The sequence below is a fragment of the Ptychodera flava genome (genome assembly GCF_041260155.1).
Source record: "Ptychodera flava strain L36383 chromosome 23 unlocalized genomic scaffold, AS_Pfla_20210202 Scaffold_23__1_contigs__length_28996876_pilon, whole genome shotgun sequence".
Taxonomy (NCBI): domain Eukaryota; kingdom Metazoa; phylum Hemichordata; class Enteropneusta; family Ptychoderidae; genus Ptychodera; species Ptychodera flava.
Window position 1 is genome coordinate 24146684 of NW_027248277.1, and position 23497 is coordinate 24170180.

Genomic DNA, 23497 nt, shown 5'->3' on the forward strand with positions numbered 1-23497 from the left:
ATAGATTGAAACAAATTCTTCCAGATGTGATTAATAGTGATCAGGTGGGATATATTAAGGGGCGTTTTATTGGACAAAATGTGCGTGTTATTGAGGACGTTATTTATTTTGCAGAAAGAAAAGGTAAAATGGTGCGATTTTATTTTTAGATTTTTTCAAGGCCTTTGATTCTATTGAACATAGTTTTCTTTTCGCTGTTCTTAACAAATTTGGGTTGGGAAATTCCTTCATTAACTGGATAAAAGTAATCTACAAAGACTGTAACAGTGCTATCATTAGTAATGGGTGGATTTCAAGATTATTTGAAATACAAAGAGGGGTACGGCAGGGTTGTCCTTTGTCAGCTTTATTATTCTTATTGGTTGTAGAGATTCTCGCACAGGTTATAAGAAATGATCCTGAATTTGAGGGGTTTGTTATAAAGAATGGGAATAGTTCAAAAGCAGTAAAAATCACGCAAATAGCCGATGACACGCAAATCTATGTTAGTAAAGCAAGGTGTCTGTGCAGAGTACTTAACCTTATTGATGAATATGGGAAGTATGCTGGGTTAAGATTGAATAGAAATAAGACAGAAGGGCTAAAACTTGGAACTTGGAGAAATAAAGCTGATCTTGGGTATATTTCATGGCCTAACACCCCAATAAAAGCTTTAGGTGTTTTCTTTGATCACAATAAAGGAGACTTGAAAAAATTAACTTGGATGATAAGATAGAGAAGATTCAGACAATGTTTAAAATGTGGCAAAGAAGACACCTTTCAGTTTTTAGAAAGATCACAATACTGAAATGCTTAGCTTTTTCAAAGGTGGCATACATAGCAGCAATGATGGAAACTCCAGCAGATTTCTCGCGACATTTGACAAATATTTTTTTATGATTTCCTGTGGGGTTATAAACGGGGAAAAATTAAGCGTTCAATTATCAGCAACAAATTTGAGAATGGGGTTTAGAAATGATAGATGTTGATGATATGATAAAAACCCTGAACTGCAAGTGGGTTTCAAGTTTTATCAAACGTGGAGAAAATACTTGGATGATAATACCAGTTTCATTTCAGTACGTATGGAGGGAGCGAATTGATACCGTTTCTGAATTTAGACAAAAAGGGGGTTAAATTTGTAACAAGACACCTCCCAGCTTTCTATAAAGAGGTCTTTCTTTCATGGTATGAAGTCAAGGGTTATGAAGTACGACAAGCTGTTACAGCGAATGACGTTGCAGAACAAATAATTTGGGGCAACCAATTAATCAAATATAAAAACAAGCCTTTATTTTTTTTAATAGATCGACAGTGGTATAGTTTATCTTACTGATGTATTTTTAATGGTCAATATCTATCTTCAATCCTTTTGAAAGACATCCTAAAAACCAGCAGGAATGGGATTGTGCAATTGTTAATACTGAAAAAGGCAATTCCTAGAGAATGGATGTCACTCATGAAAGATGTTCATGGAAGAATAATTGTTCAGAGAAAAAGAAAATTTAGATACGGTTATGACGGTAAAACAAAAGATATATCTTTATTTTCATGTAAGGATTTCTATTGGGCCATTGTAAGCAGAAAAACCGACATATCATATGCACCTTTAATTTGGAGGGATTTAAATATAAACAATACAAGCTGGAGCAAGACCTGGGCTTTTAAAGTAAAATATCTTTATATCAAGAAGGTGGCACAGTTTAATTATCTCCTCTTACATAACAAAATACCTCATAATTACAACCTTTGTAAATGGAGATTAATAGATACTGCTAATTGTAATTTTTGCGGTCAAGTAGACTCCTGCGAGCATTTTATATTCACATGCAATTTTGTAAGACATTTCTGGGAATTTATAAATAATTCCATAAACAGAAGTATGAAGCTACATTGGAAACATATCATACACGGATACTGTATATATTACCACAAGTTTGATGGTGTAAACTTGCTACTTTCTATTGCTGCTTTTACAATTTATAAAACAAAAATAATTAGTGTAAATCATATGTACCGGCTTCTTAAGGAGGAGCTAATAATTTCTCAGATGAATAAAAAATATTCAGTTGTAGGGGATTTAATTACATCTTTGTGATTTTTCTTTTCCAAGCATAGAATATGAGAATGTGTCTTGAATTTATCAGTATTGTTTAACTTATTTGTTATCATAGTTCTAATAAAGAGACACATTTTGAAGAAAAAAAATATATATACATGCATATCGAAGTGTACAGATGTCCTCGTGGGAAATTACAGTGCTGTATGCTAAGTAGAGCGATATAAATAAACAAATTACTTCAAGTACAAGATAATGAAATCTATTACTTAAGTTTCATACTAGCTTGACACTCTTACACATATGATTGGGACGAACCATCTCCGGAGATCAGCGTAAGGATCAACCAGCTGATTGTAATTGCCGGGTCAAGTCGGCATGCCCCTTGAAGGGTAACTGTCAAGTCAAAGGCATGCTATACAAGGCCAAAGTATCAACGCAAGACAAGGCAGAGAGGGTTTACATCGGCCTCACTGATAACACCTTCAAGACACGCTACGATAACCACATGCAATCGTTCCGAAACGAGAAATAGAAAAGCAAGACAAACTTGTCTAAGTTTGTATGGACCTTAAAGAGCAAGGACCAAGTCTCTGACATTTCGTGGTCAATCATTGACAAAGCATCGAGCTACTTCAACATAAGCAAGCGATGTAATCTTTTTATATCAGAAAAGCTGCACATTATCAATGCTGACAAAGCTACACTGTTAAACAAACGCTCTTGGTTGGTTTCAAAATGTCGCCACCAAAACGGATATTATTTATCAAAAATTAATACCACCGACAAGTATAATGGTTCGTCCCAATCATATATGTAAGAGTGTCAAGTTTATAGTACAACAGGGAAAAAACGAAATTTTTGATTTTAGAAAAAAAAATAGATGATAAAAATTTACTTTACTCCTAGAGCTTAAATATTGTGTAATTAGTAATACTTCATAACGTCTTTCATTTGAATTTGTAATTTGTAGACTTTGTAGCAATCTTATATAAGTTATCTTGTCTCCTCTACATTAATTGTACACCGATCAATCATCATTCAGGAATTTTGACAATCTGTAGCGTTCTGCAGTCTGAACAAAGGATATTTTCCCGACAATTTGGAGAAATCTAGTAGATCGGAGTAAAATTTTTAAACACCAAACTTATATTGTTAGTCATTTTCCTCCGATGTGGAGATGGATATATTATAACTGTTTATGTGACTGCTTTACGTCGTGTATTTTACATAATTAATTGAGTGGCATTGTGTCAAAATTAAAATGCTTTTTACAAGTTGTTAAAGACTATATTGTATGCGGTCGATTATTTTAAATGTGAACTTTAGACATTGATTAAAATAAAAAAACCTTAACTTTACAAATATATAGAGAAAAATGTGTTGTTGTTAAGATTGATACAAGCTAGTATGCAGTTGTCAGTTTACTTCAAAGTCAATGCGAAGTTCTGAAATGATAGCACTTAATTTTTGCACAAGATATTAAAAGATATCTTCAAGGGATCCTCGACAAATTCAAAATCTCTAAATTATCCATTTTACCTTTTTTTTCAAACCGAACACACTCACAGCGTACGTGCATAGATATTTATTGCGAGGTCAGTATGTTATTAGCCAAGTGATAACGTTCTACGCAAAGAATGGGCTTTATTTCACCAATTAGCCAATAAATCATGGCTATGATACGGCTGGATCTGCAGATGTACCTTACATGGAGTCACATTATTGTTGGGAATATTTTAATAAATTACTGTGTTCGCTAAGCCAAAAGCACTAACCTTTTACGTTCACCGCTACATGTCTTTTCATACTTTATTAACATCTGTGCAATTCATAATGTTATTCTGAAGTCAAGCCAGTAAGAAACGCTGTTTAAGCCGTCTTATTTAGGATGTCAGCTTTCAATGAGACTCTTCACTTTGCCATCCGAAATGAGTGACGTAAAATAATACTATCATTATTGAAGAACCACTCAGTGCTCACTATGTTATTTCATACCATCATTACCATAAACAATGAGTTCATATAATAGCGTTGGCATAGAAACCGCCACACATCAGCAGTAATGAAGTAACAACCTGAGCGTTATCATCATCCGTGACTCTTGCAATGTAGAGATCCCCATCCTATCTAAGGTAATTAGACATCCACTGTATACTCGCCTTTTGCCATGCGTCATCAATATTTATACCGTCGTGAGTACGTTCCTTGGGTTGACGACAGGTCGTGATCCTATCCTTGCTATCATGTATTATTAATGTAATATATTCTTTTTTCAGGAACAAAGTTACTGCTTTCTTATTGGTGCTCACATTCTCTCATGTAAAGCCAATGTTAGAAATATCTTTCACGATAATTACGTAAAATTCTACTTTGCAGTATTTTTGTGCCTATAATCCATCGGTTGGATTTGGCGTTCTACACAGTTTCCGATCGCACTATTTGAGTTAAACTAGGGCAAAGTCGTCTGCTTTATTTCACAGTACATTGTCATCGTTGGACAATTGGTGTTGTAAAACAACTGAAAAACACAGATCACTTTCACCCGTATGTAAAAATTTACTTTCTTCATCACATCGGTGACACATGTGACATCACATCGGAGGTGAACATTTTCATTTTATTAAATTGAGGTTTACATAACTGAAGACAGTGGCGTTGAGCAAAAGCTTAGTGGCAACCACCATTAGGTGTGACTTAACCATCAAAGATACGTTTGACATAATGATGAGCTAAACGTCATTTGTCACCACTTAAATCAGACTGCGTTTCTGCGTCGATCCGTCTTTCCATTCGTCCCAAGACAGATTTGGTACTTAGGTAAGTAATTGATAAGAATCTGCATACCTTCTCATATAAAGTCCACAATTCTATACATAAATTCAAACAAACTTTTAGACAACATTTTACCAATCAGTAACAGATTTCACTTTTGCCATGTAGTAATTTAGTGATCTTCTACGATATCGTATTTATTTCAGCACTTTTCTTTTATTTACTTAAAGAACTATTTGTTATTGTTATCATGAGCCCCCTTTGCTAACTCTGTTTTTTTTTCAGACAAGCTACCATGTCGGGGTTTGGGCTAGACTAGCTGTAAGCTATTTTTCGACTCCCCATTCCCCCTCTACTTTGTTATTTTCTCCCTTTCGAGTTCATGTGTCATGTAACTGACTTTTTCAAATCGGGTAAATAGCCAATTACCTATATTTAATGAATTAAGGCACTGTTTTACTAGGTAAACAGCTCATTTAATACATATAGTTAATGTAGAATGCGTTTCGAAAGTGAAAGACTTAATCTTTTGCTCAAACTTTCCTGAATAAAACTTTTAACCATTCTCTTATCAGATCAACAATAAAAATAGGGGGTCACCGTGCAAACTTTGGAACTAGCGAAACAAATTACCCAACGTTAACATTTTTCGATTTTGAAATTCAAAATGGCCGTCATTCCTATGTTAACTCTATGGGGGGGGGGGGGAATTAAACTTTGAGTTTTCGGAAAACTAAGCTGGTGACCGTTTTTCTTTATCCAAGACCTTTAAAATTAGTGGTAAAGTTGTTGATCAGAAAAGAATTGTCGAAGTTTAAGAGTTCGACAAGCTGTGGCCAAGGCGCGTTCTATCTTAAAAGTGACCCTAATGAATTTTAACGAACTTAAAGGTTTAGAGATACTTGTAATCTAAATATGCCCATATATGGTCAAAGGGGCGTTCCTTGTGTTTAAAATGCCCATTGAGGGCGTTGTTTTTAAAAAGAGGCCACACGCTTAAAATCTGTGATGAGTTAGACTTTCTCTTTCCATGGTAACTGTGACAAACTTGGAACTGGTGACAGTATACGCATTATCCATACTTAGCTTAAAGGGCCAGTGGATGAAACCTTTGATGTTGTAAACACTGAATTTATTTTTTATGTCAATGGCAAGTTCATTTCGTGTTCTCCAAGGCATGTTGATTTAAAAATTCAAACTATTTACCTTGTATATGCAGTTCTTTCTTGGTGTGAATACGAAACTTAAGATGTAACTGTGAATTTTTGTCACATTTAATGTCACAATAAAGGCGTTCACAATTGATGTGAAATTGTCCAAGGGTGTCCCTTGAAGTAAGCCCGTTTTCACACTTTCATTTTCCTTCTCATTAAAAGTCAATTTTTGCAATGGTTACCATCCTCACAACCACATTAGGTTCGACGTTACTGATAAATAAATGCATTGGAAAAATTGATAACAAAGACATTTCGCTTCAAAGAAAAAATAGCAAAACTATAATTATAAGCTCATTACCATCATACCTCCATTACAAAATGAAATCTGACGTATTTAGTTACCTTTACTAGCAGATATACTCACTCTAAGGACGTGGAATTTCATTTCAGCCTAGTACTGAATTATTTTCTGTTGAAATCGAGGGGGGTTCTACAAACTATGGTACCGCATTTTCACCGGTGATTTGATGAGATAATGCGAGTGGAAAAAAATCATCTTAGTTTAATTATTAATAACAACGGATTAAGAGGGAAATCGGAGTCACACCAGACAATTCTTGAAGTCATTAATTTTGAGACAGTGCAACCATCTGATTGAAGGAAAAGTCGAGCACGTTGAACAGAAGACCAAATCAATATCGATTTGAATATTAACTCAAGGTAGGAAAAGTTTCACCATTCTGTGTTGGCCGGGTTCCAGAACACATGCAATTTCTTGCTGATCAGTAAAACTTGCAAATATTTTATAACCTTCCAATTTTATTTTGGTATATCTTTTGCTTTCTTGATCTTATTCTGGTTCACACATTCTCAGCACAAAATTTGTAGTCCACGATACTTTTCTGTGTTTGTTGGTGTTTCGGTATCTCATGCGTTAAGAAAGTCCGAGATTTGTAAAAATTGTTACCATTGAAGTCGATAGGAAAACCCTTAATTCTATAGAAAACTGACACTGATAGAATATTAAAATATAAAGACAATTTTGCTTTAATTAATATTTAAAGTAGTATAGAACTTGTGAGTACATTTTGCAATAAAGGTAATGAAGCCAAACTCATAGTTCCTATCTTGATTGTTTGTGTTTTGTGTATGAGAGTGTGTATATTTAATATGTATAATATTATATAGGACTCAGCCCTTGGTGTTGCAAAAGAGCCATATAATATCAGGAATTTATTTCCGCCTTCAAAGTCAATGCTTAAATGGTCAATAATAGTATTGATTTATGATAAATAACAAAAAAATGAAAAACTTAATCGTTCCTTGTTATACACATTATATATGTAGGACACCTACACATTGCGTAAGCAATAAATACGAACACCCAGCTTACTTTGTCACTCACTGATGCGCGCAGTTCACACAAGATTGGCAGACCATGATAATTATAGATTTTCTGTTTAATCTATCAAAAGGTCGGAACGTAAATGACAATTTTGCACATAACATTTTGCATTTACCATGATAACAAGTAATTTTATTTGATAAGGGATGTATTATGCCGTCATTATTGTTGCCATGGCAACGGTACTTCGAATTGCAAGCAGAAAACTTTTCACTCAAGAAACTGGCAATCTTTGTATCGAGCTAATGACACATAGGGCGCTCTTCTAAATGTGAACTCTGTCGTGTGCAAGTTCAAGCCCAGCATTCTTTGCGTGAGTCCTGGTCCATACAGGACTGTTTTCTCTGCGTTTCTATTTTTACTGAGTAATTGTAACGATATCTTTTAGCAATGACGAAGAGGAAAATAGGACAGACTTGACTGCTATAAGCAGCGACTGAATTTATTAATAGGGAGTTAATTTTATTAGGGAGTTAAAATAATAGTTTGCATGTTTCATGGCACTCAAAAAAACATGGCGGTGTCCATGAATTTACTATGTTCGGGGACAAATTGCTCAAGACCATTAATTCACTACCGGTTCGTTACCCAAAGCTCGGGTGAAAATAGTGCGGACCTCTAGGTTTGATACCTACATGGATGCTTGCTTGGTTTGAACTTTCAGAAGTATTTTTTGTAAAGAGAAGAATTGCCTGCTTGAATCAAAATGCAAACTGTTCTGAATGATGGCCGATTTACATAGTAATTGTCGACATTGTGGGGTAATGATAAGGGTACCATTCTCCCTACCCCGGAGGGAGAGCAATTGCACTTTACTCCTCATTTCCCTGCTGGATAATGCGTAGTGAGTATATAATCCTTTAAATGGGCGTCGGAACGTTGGTTGATGGATGAAAAACAAGTTGAGGTGCACAAACAACCCAAGTCAGTATGGTCCAATATTTCACTGAGGAGTAATGATACACATTTGTTCAAGAAATGTCAAATTAACATTCCTCAACAAACCTAGTCCCATACTCTTGTGAACATAAAACGAGAATAAGTTTTCAACTCAAGGTAATATGCACCACGAAGGTAAAAGACAACACATTTGCTCACCTTTTTCTCAAGAACTAATTCAACCAAATTCTTTCAAAATCAAGTATAAAAATCAGGGGTCACAGTGCAAAGTTTGGTACTAGAGAAACAAATTACCCAAGATTTACCGATATTTAAAATCCAAAATGGCCGCCCTCCTTGTGTTAACTCTATGAAGAAATATAAATGTTCCATTTTTCAAAAACTGAGACAGTAAAAGTTTTTCTTACTCCAAGAGCTTCAAAATGAGCACCCACAAGTGGTAGATCAGAAAAAAAACAGGAGACGTTTGACAGTCCAAATATCTGCCCCAGAGGGGCCTTCTACCTTAATGCTCCATCTACCTATTTACTTCAGCATTTTCATACTCAGAGTGGTCTACTTTTGCATTATAAAATATCACACCCAGCACCTGCTTGATATCCCTACTTCATTGATTATGAGCTTATCAATAATAATATGGGAATATACAAAAACACATGACTTGATATCATTACACATAAAAGGAAGCTTCAACTATCATTGATCATTGAAACTGCTGATGATTTAAATCGGAAATACTTTAAAAAAGTTAAAACAGATTTGGAATTACTCTTGCTATTTTGTGAGAAGCAGTATCTACTTCCTAATTAAAGTATGCAAAAATATAGAATGCCCGGCATATTGTCTATTACATTCCACAGCAGGGATTTTCACATACGTTATATTGCAAAATTCGAATACTGTTTTTTTTATTAAAAATAGCAAAAAATCATGCTTTTAGTAGTTTGGATCAAAGTTAGTCAATGTCATAAGTAGCAGTATTTGACAAAACATTGCAAAACTCACCTCAATGCGGATATAATGCAGTAAAAGGGAAAATAGCACATTATTAGTTTTTGACAAACTTTATTATTTCAAGAGTGTAAAAGCTAAATAACTATCTGTCTGCTGCTAACAATAAACTACCCACAATGTTCATTTTGTTATGACCCTATAGAAATTAATGTCAGAACATACAGAATCTGCATATGCTAAGATGGCCATGACATTGTATTAATTGTTAAAGATGGACACACATTACACCATATTGAAACACTCTTTGCATGATTCTTATAGAAATGGCAATTAGACATCAACAAATCTTACATATTCTCTCCAATGCAGCTTGGCAAGTGAATCCTAGCCATGGTTTTCAGTTTCACCTTCCAGTCACAGACAAAATACCGCTGTTGCGGTTTCTCAGACATTACTGCAGCCTCGATTGCATCAACAACCCAGTCCATGCCCCGGTACCCTTCTATGGAATACTTAGACATGATATCAACTTGTGCCTCGAAGCTGTCCTTCCCATAATCCTTTCTGATCTCATCTGTGGCTTCATTCCATAACTTGTCGCCGATTTTACGGACACTTTCCGGAGTGTAGATACCAGTGGCTACGATAAAGTTTGCAGGTTCAACAACGCAAACGGTAACTCCCCACGGTTTCATCTCATATCGAAGACAATCCGAAAATGACTCCACACCGTGTTTGCAAATTGTATAAGCAGACCGACTTGGAGAATTGATCAGTCCAAGTATACTTGTCACGTTGACTACTCGACCTTAATAGAAGCCAAAACAATCAATATTAACAATAAATTACAAATGAATTTTCGTTTAGTTGTCAGCATCCTAATCCCTCTGATCTAGTATCGAACAAAAAGTGCAATAAGTAGAAGACAGTACACTTCCTTTGTTTAGATGTTGGCTATTCTAGCAATAAACAACAACAATAACAAAGTAATAGTAAGGAGAGACAAACACGCAGAGTGTGGGGTTTGGTGTCAACTACTTTAATAAATACGATTGAAACTAATTTGGGATAATTGGATTTTCATATTTAAAGGTTTCTCAGAAGTGTTAGGTGCCAGATAGTTGAATGTTGCAATAATACAAATTAATCATAAAAACAAGTTTGTAATGTATAAAAAAAAGCAGATGAGATTACTTTTGTAGATTAAATCGGCATTACTTCACCATCCAATTATACCAAATTAGTTCCAATCGTGTTAATATAAGTTGACAGGCTATAGGCCAAAATCCACCTGTGCCTCCAACCCAAACATTAAACCACAGACAAATGGAAAGACAGACTGGCAACGGGTATTTTTCAAGGCGTGAAGTGGTTACGTAAGCCTTCCATGTATGCCTTGCCTCAAGTAGTCTCTCTTTTCCGAAGAGAGCCGACCATGCATCCTTTGGTACTTTCCGGATGTTCGCCAATTTTTAAGCTAAAGAATGTTCGGCAAAATTTGTGTTGTTGTGGTGGTGTGGTGCTGAGCGGAATCGACGTGCTGGCGAAAACAGGAAAGTTTTGAGCCTCAGGAAAGTAAGTTTTACCATTTTAAAATTTCCTCTCACGTTTTTATGAATATATAATGTGTGTTTGAACCAAATTTGCAAGTCTTTTATCGATACTGTCTGCTTTTACTCAATTGTTTACGGTCAGTCATATCGTCTCTTACAAGTTGGTCATAGAAGGACGTGCTTGTGAAACTGCTGGCGTGTTATGTTTTGATTGGCGTGAAGCAGTGTTTGTGGCCTGAGAGCTCACAAAGTAACCATGGTTGCTACGCGACTGGCAGTACGATGCCATCTCGTCGTATTTTTCGCATAATCTCGAGCAATTATCAACCACAAACAAAGTCTCCAAAAAATCTAACACCTGTGAAGCTCATTTTTATATGAAAAGGCCATAGTCTACCGAGACGACCATGGAACAAAAGGCATGCCGGGTTGCTAGTCTGTCTTTCTATTTGTCTGTGATTAAACACTGTGAATCTTGTGGCTATCATTACGTAAGCCCTTTCCAAAAAAAAGCACCAGCCCGCGGATGGACACATTTTGGCACCAGATTTGCAAAACAGTGAGGTTAATGTGAGAGCCTAATGCACGCATATGAATGCTCTGCTATATATAAGTTGGAAATTTATAAAATTTAATGACTCCTTATTAAAATATGTTGTTACTTGATATACCAAAGTCCCCCTGTTGCCAGGGCCAGGGAGGCAAGCCGGCAGGGGGAGGGACTCGAAATTGCTTGGTTGTGAAGAGAGTCAATCTTTTGCCAATTTTTTACTTGGGGGATTTCATTACTTTTAGTGCACGCATTGTCCGTATTAAATGTAGTTTTGCATGGCCATGGAGGGAAAATTGTCCAAGTGCTGGCCAGGAGAGTTAGAGTAGCCAATGATACTTTTGCTCTTCCTTTACCCGATCCGAGTTTTAGCATGCGTGTGAACTACCATGATGATGATTGTCAGAAGAAACAATTTTAAACAATAAGTAGTGTATCTTGTGAGTTCCAAATTCTGATCCAATCGTGGGATGATAATTAGATACACTTTTGTTAAAGTGTAATCATTGTAAAGCATTTAAGGAAGACGTCACAGTACTTCAGAGCCAAAATGTGCCATCAGAGTTCATCATTATCTGACATTATGAGAATAAAAACATTCTTAGGAACCTATGCACTGAATTTAAGATCAATTTCTTAACATAACAAAACACGCCTAGGGTACATATCGAACTTTCTCACCTGCCATATGAGATATATTTTTGTGCATACCTGGTGTATTTTAACATTTTATTAAGTTCAACATGTTTCAAAACAGAGATAATAAAATGTTTTATGGCAATCTTTCAATTTTTCGGCATTCCTGGTTGCCAAATTGCCAAAATATGTACAATAACGGTCAGTCTTAGTAAAGCATAAATCCCTGGAAAATTTTTGCTCTTGATCTCTTGGAGTAATACTAACACATTGATATGTAGTTTATGACTTGTAGTTAGTAATTATTCACTATACATACTCATTACCCACAAATCTGTGACTAATTCAACAATTGTTATCATTTTTGTTTGCATTGAGCGGCACTTACAGGAGCTGGAGTCGACTTTACACAGTCACTTTATACTTGCAGTGTTGTATTAATGGTGATAGATTTCTCGCTTAGAGTCAATACTGAATTCGGTGACAATTGACACAATTCATTTCCAGACGTGAGTGATTCTACACAACAGATACGGATGTGCATGACAACTGACAATGATCGAACTGACAATGTTCGAAATTAAAAATGCCCTATCTCTCTGTCATCGCTATGTGGGAAAACTAAAATTCCCGATTTCACAAAACTGAGCCTGTTAAAACTTTATTTACTCCATAAGCCAAAAAAATGAGTCCCAACAAGTGGTTGATCAAAATATTGTAAAGTTTGAGAGTCTGAATATCTGTCTATGAGGCGAATTCTAACACAAAACGGAAACTTTGGTTAGTTCGGCTGAGGGAATGCAGAGAAAGAAGAAGAGACTGTTTTTCATGCACGCATTTGGACAGATGGTACATATCACACAATCTCAGTTAAAAAAAACCCATAAACGTATGGGTGTGCTTTTTAAGATTTACACAACCTTTTTTACCTTTAGCTTTTCTGATCAAGGGTAAGAAAGCTTTGGTTGTCCTCACAACGCCCCACAGTGTGACATCTGCCATTTCTTGGTAGGTTTCCATAGTGCACCATTCAACATGGCCGAATGTTGACCTTCCAGCATTGTTGACCAGCGCCCAAAGACCTGAAACAATCCAGCACACAACAAAATAGATTGGTATGAATGAAGAATCTCAAGTAAAATACCAAGCATATGTAAAGGTAGTATGCGCCTCGAAAATGAAAGACTTGAACTTTTGCTCAAACTTTCTTCAAAGAACCTTTCAAATATTCGGTTTCAAAATTAATTATAAAAATCGAGGGTCACCGTTCAAGACAATTTAACCCAACATTTACCAATATTTGAAATTCAAAATGGCCGCCATCCCCGTATTAACTCAATGGCAAAAATAAAGTTATCGATTCTCGGCAAACCAATGAACATGTTACTCATGCCAAGAACTTTAAAAATGAACTTCCACAAGTGGTAGATATGAAAAGAATTGTAAAAATGTGAAAGTCAGAATATCTGTCCCGGAGGTGCATTCTACCTTAAGGAAGTATGTATATTTTACTCAATTTTTTTAACATGTAAAAGGGCGAAAATACTGATATCACAATGACGTTGCAAGGCTCTAGCATATTTGTCAATAAATTTCACTTCACGCTAGAAAACGCATATTTCAACGGCATGGGCTGCTAAATAGGTATGATTATCGTGTAAGAACGTTTCCCGTTCGCCGAAAAGTATAACCAAAAGAACAATGAGCGGATCTTTAAAGTCTGTAATTGTTTGTAGACTGAAAGATCCGTCGCTTGAGGATGCTCCCCGGTACGTTAGGGGGAGGCGTAGAGAGCTTAAGCGCCCTCGAGCGACGGATCTTCCAGTCTAAAAAGTTTTGCGTTAATACTGTCTTTCGTCGGTCTGATATTAATGTGTTGTCCACGCTGTCCCGACCGGATGGATAATTTTGATGCCTTGAAATATCAGTCCATGATATGCGCAAAAAAGGGCTTTGACTACTCGTTTGGAAAAATACTTATTCGAAATCAGCAGTTGGTCTAACACTTAAGGTTTAAAATAAAGTATAATTTTCCAATGAAATAGAATTAACAGAGGGTTTGACATTGTTTTTCAGATTTCTTTGTAGATTGATTCATTTGCTTATGTATGTATCGTTCCTGATACAGTTTGCAGACTAGATGTACTAACAAGCTACGATTAATGAGCGCAAACAGAATCACTGTTCTGAGCATGAGTAGAAACTGTATCTGTGGCTGAGTTGGCTGCTTCCGTGCGGGTCATAAAAGGTCATCCCCCGCCACGGAGTTGACCTTTTGATGACCCGCATAGAGACGCAGCCTACCCACCCACAGATATCTGGGTTTGCACAGCATGTACAGCCTAGGGTAGAGGTTAAAAGTTTGTTTTGCAGGCGACACAACAGAGTTTACACCAGGCAACTCGTCCAAGCGTTTGGATCGCTAGAGGGCGTCGGTGAAGGCACCTAGCTGTCACATCGTGTCCAGAATATTTGTTAGTTTTTTCAACTACAGAGACTTTTTGCAATAGCAAACCGTCCTATCCATTAGTTAAAGTGGTAGTGCCGTCTCCGGAGGTGTAATTTTGGAGATGGGAGTCTCTATAGACATTTGGAGAGCCAGAATTGGTACGTTCAGCCTTCCATCCAGCGGGACAGGCGTTCGCCATGATTGTGACGTCAGTGTTGGTGCGGTATGCTTAGCCCTACGGCTAGTAATGTTTGCTACGCTGCTACTATCTGGTGATGTGGAAACCAACCCTGGTCCAAACCAAAGCAGTCAACAGTCCTCTGATAAAAGGCAGACTAGACAGACCACGTTATTTGGCTCCAAACCTTCTACAAGCAGTGAAAATCCTGAACTCGGAGATGTCTTACGTGAGTTACGTAATATGAAATGTGACTTGAGTAAGAAAATGGACAAGATGGCAACAGACCTGAACAGGAAAATAGACAGCCTTGTTGACGATATGCAAGAAATAAAACAAGAACTCACAGAAGCGAGAGAAGAAACCGCTCGGTTAGCTGACGAGAACAAGGTATTGACTGAACAAGTTTACGATCTGAACAACGAACTTGATTCCATGAGGGGCCAGATGAAACGGGACAATTTGATTTTCAAAGGTATCGAGCAAGATGAAGACGAATCATGGGACCAATCCGAAGCAAAGGTTAGATCTCTTATCTCTGAGAAACTTGGTATTGACGGCCAATGTATTGAGTTTGATCGTGTCCATCGGCTTACAAGTGCTCGCTCTCGCCCACAACCGATTATCGCGAAATTCAACCGTTACCAGCAACGAAAACAGGTGTATGAAGCAGCCAAGGTTTTGAAAGATACCGAGTTCAAGGTAACTGAAGATTTTACTAAAAGAGTGAGAGACATACGACGAAAACTCGGACACCATCTGGCAGCGGCGAGAGCAGAGGGAAAGAGGGCATTCCTGTCGTACGACAAACTCAAAATCGACGGCACTACATACATCTACGATAACGCATGTGATGATATCCGTCCTTTGTCTGGTAGGTCGACTCGCAACAGATAGGATGAAGGCCAAGGCCAAGTTGAAAGCGACACCAGTAATAACATTCCGAATACTTCTTTCTCCGAAAAACATTCTGATTTGGCACCGGAAACCAATTCTGTACGTATTCATTGTATTTCCTGGAATATACATGGTTTGACATCTAAAATGTGTGATGTAGATTTTACTTCTCATTTACAAAACTTCGATTTGATTATGCTAACAGAAACTTGGATGGGCATAGATTGCAATTATGACCTACCGGGATTTAGATCATTTCACAAAGCTGGGTCAAAAAAATCTAAATATGGGAGACATTCTGGAGGAATTTCTATTTTTTACCGAGAGTCACTTTCTTTGGTGGTCAACTGTATCCCGAGTATTTCTGATAATATTGTTTGGATGTCTTTATATAATGTGATTTCTGTAAATATACCTACAATAATGCTAGCTGTTGTGTATATTCCTCCAGATAATACAGGAAATAACAGTTTGGAATGTACTTTTGAGATTTTAGAGCAAGAGTTGGCTAGATTTGTCAGTGAATTTCCTAATGCTCAGTTATATGTTGTAGGCGATTTTAATGCCCGTACAGCCAACGAACCAGACACTCCAAATGATTGTGTTATAAAATATGTGTGTCCTGAAAATGCAATTTTGACTGATGGTGATGTAAATATTCCTGTTCGTATGAATAGAGATAATACTTGTAATTCTGCTGGAAAGAGATTTCTCGAGTTCTGTAAAACTACAAATTTACGTATTGTTAATGTTAGGTTGTTTAAAGAACTGGGTAGTGGTGATTTCATATTTATAACTGATAGAGGATCAAGTGTCATTGATTTTCTCTTTGCTCAGCCATGTCATTTTGTAATATTGTCAAATTTTATGTAGATATCAAAATAAAATCAGACCATCAACCTCTTGTTTTCGATTTTAATGCCTCAGCAAGATCAGTCAAGTTTGAGCAATGTAACTTTGAACACCATTGATGACTCCAGAAATACAGATGTTAGCACGCCCATTGTGAAGTATGTATGGCAAAATGACAAATATGCAAATTACCTTGAGTATTGGAATTCTATTCAAACTAGAAGACAGATGTGTGATTTTCATTCTCTTGTTGATGAATTGAATGTGGAACAAGCTGCTGATTGTCTTTTGAGAATGTTTCAGGCAGCTGCGGTTGGAATGAAACGTACAAATGAGTGTAATTCTAGATCAAGTAGAAAATCGTGTATTGAAAACTCCTGGTTTGATACCGAATGTAGAAAATTTAAGCGCATTTTAAGTACAAGGGTAAACAGATTTAGAAATAATAGATCCTTGTGTAATTTAGAAGAACTTATAAAGTGTAAACGTGAGTACAGAGAGTTGGTCGCCCACAAAAAGAAAGATTATAATAGTTCTAATTTAGATAAATTAGTTTGTGCAGCCAGACAAGTAAATTCCAAGTATTTTTGGTCATTGGTAAAGGGGAGGTCTACCCCACCATCTTGTAATATAAATACTGATGACTGGTATCAGTACTTTGCAACATTATTGAATACACCAAGTGTAACTAATGATAATTATCATCAACTGTATGATGAAATTACAGATTTTGTTGACAACTTTGAGCTAGATGTAAGAAATGAATCTGCTGATTTGGAGTCTTTAAATGCTGTAATTTCTTTAGATGAAGTTGACACATGTATTAACAAGCTCAAAGTTGGTAAAGCTCCTGGCATTGATGGTATTTCTTCAGAATTCTATAAGAATTGTCCACATATAGCACGAGTAATGATGTGTAAACTTTTTAACTCGGTCTTTGATTCTGGAGTTTTCCCCTCCTGTTGGTCACAAGGTGTTATTGCTCCAATTTTTAAAAAAGGAGACCGAGATCTTGCCAGTAATTATAGAGGAATTACTCTGCTGCCAATAATGGGTAAGATTTTCTGTAATATTTTAGACAATAGATTGCGCCATTGGATAGATAATAACTATCCTATAGTGGACGAGCAAGCAGGTTTTCGCAAAGCTTACTGTACTTCAGATAACTTGTTTATTCTTCATACAATCATTTCTAAATACTTGGCACATAAAAAAGGTCGACTGTATGTAGCTTTCATTGATTTTGAAAAAGCATTCGATCGGATTAACCACTACTGCATGTTTTATAAATTACTCAAATCAGGTGTACATGGTAAAATGTATAAGGTACTTTTCTCAATGTATCAACATGTTAAATCCTGTGTGAGAACACCAAATGGAATTACCGACTTTTTTAATTGTAGCCTTGGTGTTCAACAAGGCTCAGTATTGTCACCTTTATTGTTCAATATATTTGTCAATGATATTGGGGAAGTATTACAGAACACAGAGTATTTTTCTGGGGTTGACATTGGCCTTCTCAAATCATCTATTTATTATTTGCTGATGATTTAACCCTTGTTAGTAGTTCTAAAATTGGTTTACAGCGTTTATTGAACCAGTTGTATGATTACTGTAATACATGGAAATTAACTGTTAACATTAACAAAACCAAAATCATTGTTTTTAGAAGGGGTGGAAGTCTGAAAAAGTACGAAAGATGGTTCTATAATGGGCAACGAGTGGCAGTAACCTCCTTTCAAAGTTACCTGGGTATTGTTCTTTCATGGACTGGACAGTGGTTTCTAGCCCAAAAAAGTCTGAGTGAACAGGCCAATAAGGCTCTTTTTAGTTTGAAAAGCTGTCTATGTAAATTTGGTAATATTCCAGCAACAATGGCTTTAAAAAATTTTTGACTGTAAAATCATGCCAATCCTCCTGTATGGTTGTGAAATTTGGGGATTTCATCCTGCACCAGACGTTGAAAAAATCCACAACAATATGCTGCGTTATATCCTCAGGTTATATCACAATACATCAATTATTGCCATGAGAGGAGAATTGGGCAGAGTGTCTTTAAGAGTACCAAGATATCTTAGAATTGTTAAATATTGGCTCAGAATTGTAAAAATGGATAGAAACAGGCTCACCCACAAATGTTATGTATTTCAATTAGACAATATTGATGTGAACAGGTACGACTTTTGGGCAAAGAGTGTAAGACACTTATTACAAAGTTATGGTTTTGGGGAAGTCTGGAACCAACAAGGGGTGGGCAATGAATCTGCTTTTTTAAATATCTTCAAACAGAGATGCATCGATATTGACATGCAATCATGGCTAGAGGATATGAGTAAATCAAAGAAACTGAGTACTTATTCAACCTTTAAAAAACAACTTATTTTTGAGCCATATTTGAACTTTATGATAAACCTGTATTCAAAATAGCATTATCAAAATTTAGAATTTCCGCACATACTTTAAAAATTGAGACTGGCAGATGGAATAATATTCCAAGAATTGATCGAATATGTGAAATGTGTAATTTGAATCTTGTCGAGGATGAGTTCCATTTTCTTCTTGTCTGCCCAAAGTATAGAGATTTAAGATGTAAATATATTGCCACATATTATTTTAATCCACCGCTTGTATATAAATTTGCGATACTTCTTTCCACTTGTAATAGTGCTACTTTGAGAAATTTAAGCAGATATATTTTCTATGCCACACAACTCAGGGAGAATACCCTGCTTAACCAGGGCAACAGTCTGTAACTTTTCCAGTGTTTGTAATACTGTATAAAATGTTATTTACTAGCGATCCTTACAATATATCGCTAACGTTTGTACTTCATGGCCGGAGGCCAATAGTACTGAAATAAAGAATCTATCTAACTCGTCCAAGCGTCAGGCGACTCGTAGCCACATCGCCTGACCTCCTCGGGAGGCGACGATGTCACGCAACCTAAGCAAATACCATGGAGTATATTATGCTAGTCGCTTATCAATGTACACTCAATCAGTGTATATCACATTTTCCAGACAGTCACACAGTAACCTTTACTCACATCACTCATTACAGCTATACATCATGACTTCACACCATGTCTGACAGGGATTTGAGTTCCCGGCTCCGCCTCCCACCAGGGTGGTGGGGTCACCTTCAAAGAGGGGTCATGTATTTTTCAAACAGCACAGGGGGTATCACTTGATTTTCATAAGTATCCATCTCGTCAAAAAGCAGTTTCAGTCACATGAACATTTTGCTTTGGCAAGTGTATACAAGCTTGTCTTCTTGTAAATTGAGCTCGTTGAGAGCAATTAACAATTGATATCAACCTTTGGCTGAGGTAAGGCAATGGTTAGGCGCATGCAGCTATATGTTAAACTGAAACCTGGCTAACATTGAAAGGTTACCCTTGTGCTGTTGCATAGCACTACTGTTGATATCTGACAAGTTGTTAGGAAAGAGATGTATTAAATTTATCTGGGTCAATAAACAAAAAGGCTGGAATATAAATGAAAACTTTCAATTCCTCCGTTTTATGTCACTGAGCAGTAAGTCAGAAAAACATATAAATACACCTTTTTGTATTTAACTTAAAATATGAAATATTTAGTAGAGTACACTGTCTAAGTATCCCCAACCTTCAGATGGCATTATGGTTTAGTGGCAAGAGTATTCCACTGGGGAGCTTGTCCTTGATCAAGTACTTTTTATACCGTAGGTCACTTTGTGTCTCCCTACCCCAGGAGTATAGTGAGTGCCTAGGCCTGTAAATTTGCTATTTGACCCTTTCGTGGCCTTACATCCTGGCAATGGTGCTATGAGGGAATCCAAATTGCAAAATTTTCATCTGAAAATGCATCTACGTGAAAATGCACAATTTCCGTTGGAAGTGCGGCCCTGAGGAAATGTGGTTTAATGTTACTGAGTTTTCAAATCAACCTAGTAGACATATATCAACAGAAATACCAGGATGTGTGGTCTATGAAGGGATCATGGAAATGGCCATGTAGGCAATGGCTCAATGCCTGTTGTGAAGTACAAGATATGTACATTACATGTACAGAACTGAACAAATACTACACTTGCTGCAACTAAATCGGCATGTGAATATCAAAACACAACAGCAGACTAATCACTTTACATGTGGCGGTGAGCTGTCGCATAGACCGTTGGGTGAATGCGATGGCCAACACCAGCCAGTAGCTGCTACAAAGAATAGGGGCCAGTCTAAACAAATCCCCAATTCATCACAATCTGTCAACCAAAGGGAGCAAAGGAGATAAATTCAATGCAGTTATCAGTGATGTACTCAGGAGAGAAGAATAAACGTAACACGCAAACTCAGATAAAGTTCAGAAATTATTTGGAAACTGTTCAAAATACTGATAGTGACAATGGCATATCAGACTCAGAGCTTTTTACTTTGGAAGAGGATGGTGTTATTGCAATCCATGAAACTGGCAGCAGCATAATTGATGAAGAACTTTTCTGAACCTTCGGAGACACAGTACACAGTGTGTACAAGTTCTGGGAGAAGAGCAGAATCTTAGAAAAACACTCTTTTCGGATGTTATAAAGTTATTGTATCTAAGGTGCACTGGTAAAGGCCAGTGTGATCATTCAAAATTGGATAAATTTACTCAAGCAATGTGGGGAAGGGGTAATGATTTTTTTGCAATCTTGAAAGAAGGGTCATAAATTATGGGGCGCAATGGCAATGGGTAGGGGGTCCCCGGCCATAATAACTGGACGTTCCCTTATCACTGGACACGTCTTTACTCAATGTATTGTGTGATGTGAGGTTTACCATGATCCCCGACTTTCTTCTTCACAAAATCTACAGCACTTCTTATCTGTTCTTCGTCGGTGACGTCCAGCTGCAGGACGTGAAGGCGGTCAGACGACATCTTCTGAAGTTCAACTGCTCCATCTCCGCCACTGTCTTTCAACAAGCATCCCGCAAAGACCGTCAGCCCGGCGTCGTGCAGTCGCCGAGCAGTGGCGTGTCCAAACCCCGTGTCGCAGCCAGTGATCAGCACTGCTTTCCCGTGAGGACTCAGCCGGGTTTCAGTCTTCCAGACGAGCATAATGACTGCAAGGATAACTGATAACACAGCTGATACAACTGCAAAGGTTGTATTGCCATTGGACATGAATATCACCGCAAATAGCGAGATGCAGACGCATGTTGATAGCTTCACAAGAGCGGACATCTTTACAAGCTGAGGACATGACCTGGTCGAGATTAGCTTCGTTGTCACAGCAAAGTGCGCCAATAGCGGTAGGGATTGACATGAATTGTGATAATATTTCTTATGGAAGATGTTATTCGCACCTCAGTGGTGCGGATAAGAGTCTAAATTTCTTATCCCCCGGCAGCGGTGTGAATAAGAAAAGTAAATTTCTTATTCGTCCCGCAGCGGTGGAAATGGCCACTCCATGCTATTAATTCCTAGTTTACCTGTGTAGGCGGTGACGTGCAAGCCATGGCATTTGATCATTGCTAGAAAAGGGCACGCTTGTTGTCAAATTTTAAATTTTACAACATGCAATGTGTTTGGGGGAAAAGGCAAGGCCGGACCACAGGCGCCAATAGGCTGCTAGCTGATCTGCCAGATCGATCGATTTTCTGCTCGATCTATTGATCCCTTACACGATCTGCCCGCCACTACAACCTACATAGGGAGTGTAGTTCTGAATGTTTTGTGTGGGCGCACGGCCAGTTGAAAACCCAGGGTTTTGTGTAGATTGAGTTATTCTTTTTTTACATCTTTGGAGGATTTAGGTTGCAGTGGCGGGCAGATCGAGCACGGGATCGTTAGATCGAGCAGAAAATCGATCGATCTAGCAGACTACCAATCCCACTGGCGCCTGTGTCCGGACACGGTCGAAGTCGATCCTGTTGTTTTGCATAGTCAACTGCGTATTTTTTTATTTTTTTTTATAGTTTTTTGGGAAAGAAAAAATAACTTTTCCAGCAGAATTTTCAATTTTTAATGATATTCTCAAGCAAGACTAGGCTGCCGATTGGAAGTCAATCAATGAAGGCTCAACCCAGGCCAGGTCTCGATCGCGGGGGGGGGGGGGGGGAGGGGACGCTGGCCTGCCGCCTAACGGCGGGGCATTCACCGTACTCAGTGGTGCCCCCTTGTCATGAGTAGGTCGGGCTGTCAAAGATTCAAAGCTAGCCTCTCCCCATTCGTATGGCCTGTTAAACTGTATAAATTTTGTCACCGTCGCTGTAGGCCTATAGGCTGTATCGAACCTCGGTCAGTTTGAACATTGGGTGTTTCCAAAGCCCCCTCCCCGGATCCAAACACTATATTTTGGGATTTGCAGATGAACAACTGACCGACCCATGTTTTTCTTTCGTGAACGATACAACTAAGTGACCATGGTGACCTATTCAGGCGGTCGGCACATACGTGTGCACATTTCCAGTAAAAGTATACCCGGGCAGAGGGGCAAACCTACTAGACTACTAGTACTGATAATACGCCATCCAGGTGACCGTTTAAATGTTTTCTAAAGCGGAAAAGGAGGGTAACAAATTCGAGAAAAAATATTGGTTTGCCATCCTTTGATCTGAACGTCATGTACAACAGGCCGAATGCACATACAATCGCGCCACCAACCGACCGCGCGCAAAACATGGTCAATAAATGAAGTATTGCAGCTCAAGCCAACGGCACACCCCCGCAGGCCCTTAATATTTTTTACATTTCCAAAATAACAAAGAAATGATTAAATTCTCCAAATTTAACCGTGTTGTATGGGTCTCAACCAATTAAATGAAATCTAAAAATTCCTTTGACCCACCTACCCAAATTTTCAAAGGCATGTTATCGGAAAAATAGTGGTTTTTGGCTTGAAATCAATTCTCACAGACAATTTTTGAGTGTCTTTTTTCATCCTTTAGTTTGTTCTGATCCGCTGATGTATTCAGATGTGATTCTAATTTCAAACACTTTTTCGTCATCTCGCTGCATACTTCTGACATTTCGGCGAAAATTCACTTGTCCAAACATTCTGCACTTTGAACTGGTTAAGGTAGATCGCGCCTGGGGAACAGATATTCGGACGCTCAAACTTGTACAGTTCTTTTTTGATCTACCAATGGGGGGGGGGGGTCAATTTTCAAACTCTACGTGTAAGAAAACTTTTC

At 37.6% G+C, this 23497-nt stretch overlaps 2 protein-coding genes across 2 annotated transcripts; one reads left to right on the forward strand and one right to left on the reverse strand.

The window, feature by feature from the left end:
- Positions 1-8425: 8425 nt before the first annotated feature.
- LOC139123640 (D-beta-hydroxybutyrate dehydrogenase, mitochondrial-like) lies at positions 8426-21578 on the reverse strand. Its single transcript, XM_070689809.1, has 3 exons — positions 21140-21578; positions 12898-13050; positions 8426-10037 (listed from the first exon to the last, which is right to left on the reverse strand). Exons 1-3 carry the CDS (start codon positions 21543-21545, stop codon positions 9577-9579), a joined length of 1020 nt encoding a protein of 339 aa, XP_070545910.1. The 5' UTR covers positions 21546-21578; the 3' UTR covers positions 8426-9576.
- Positions 14392-19206, forward strand: LOC139123642 (uncharacterized). Its single transcript, XM_070689810.1, has 2 exons — positions 14392-16267; positions 16473-19206. Exon 1 carries the CDS (start codon positions 14539-14541, stop codon positions 15490-15492), a length of 954 nt encoding a protein of 317 aa, XP_070545911.1. The 5' UTR covers positions 14392-14538; the 3' UTR covers positions 15493-16267; positions 16473-19206.
- Positions 21579-23497: the final 1919 nt, after the last annotated feature.